The sequence below is a fragment of the Penaeus monodon genome, chromosome 28 (genome assembly GCF_015228065.2).
Source record: "Penaeus monodon isolate SGIC_2016 chromosome 28, NSTDA_Pmon_1, whole genome shotgun sequence".
In the NCBI taxonomy this organism is placed as follows: Eukaryota; Metazoa; Arthropoda; class Malacostraca; order Decapoda; family Penaeidae; genus Penaeus; species Penaeus monodon.
The window spans coordinates 39166133-39166732 of NC_051413.1; the positions used below are offsets into that span (position 1 = coordinate 39166133).

Sequence of the window (600 nt, forward strand, 5' to 3'; positions counted from 1 at the left end):
TTCACCATTGCTGTTTCTTAAAAATGTTTCATTTTATAGAATGATAATATTATACATAATATCTTTTTTTTTTTTAAGTTTACTGTACAAAAAGTTACCCATAACATCCTACCTTAGTGAACGGACATCTGCATGGTAACTTGAACCTAGGGAATGGGTCTGGACAAGGCTCAGTAGGAGGAAATGGAACCAGTTGGCACACATCTTCATAGTGGCATGACCCCAGACCAGCAATGCACGGCACCTCCACCCAGACCCAGCCAAGGCGGCGTTCAACCTTCACATCAGCCTGGATAAAAGTGGTAGTTATGTCCTTACCTGTTACACCCACAACTCTTCCTAATTATCTATGTCTTTTATATTTTGGCACATAATAGTGGTATATAACAAGTACATTTACAGTGCATCTGTAAACTTACAGAGATTGGTGCATCAACATTCACTCCGAGATAGGAGTTCAGGTCCACTGTTATATTCCCTTCAATCAATACTGGGTCTGGGGTCACTCGCAGTTTGTTCAGCTGGAAAAAATTCAGACACATATTATTGGGTATTGTAGATTTAGGGAATCAAGTGGTAATATTCCAAAAAACCTAGATT

General features: G+C 39.2%; 1 protein-coding gene across 1 annotated transcript in view; it reads right to left on the reverse strand.

Annotated features, from left to right (window-relative positions):
- The window catches only part of LOC119591582 (ganglioside GM2 activator-like), a gene marked incomplete in the record, with an annotated part of 5610 nt that overhangs the window by 622 nt on the left and 4388 nt on the right, over nt 1–600 (reverse strand). The window contains 2 exon segments of the mRNA XM_037940343.1: nt 113–289; nt 420–521. Coding sequence (XP_037796271.1) covers nt 113–289; nt 420–521 — 279 coding nt within the window.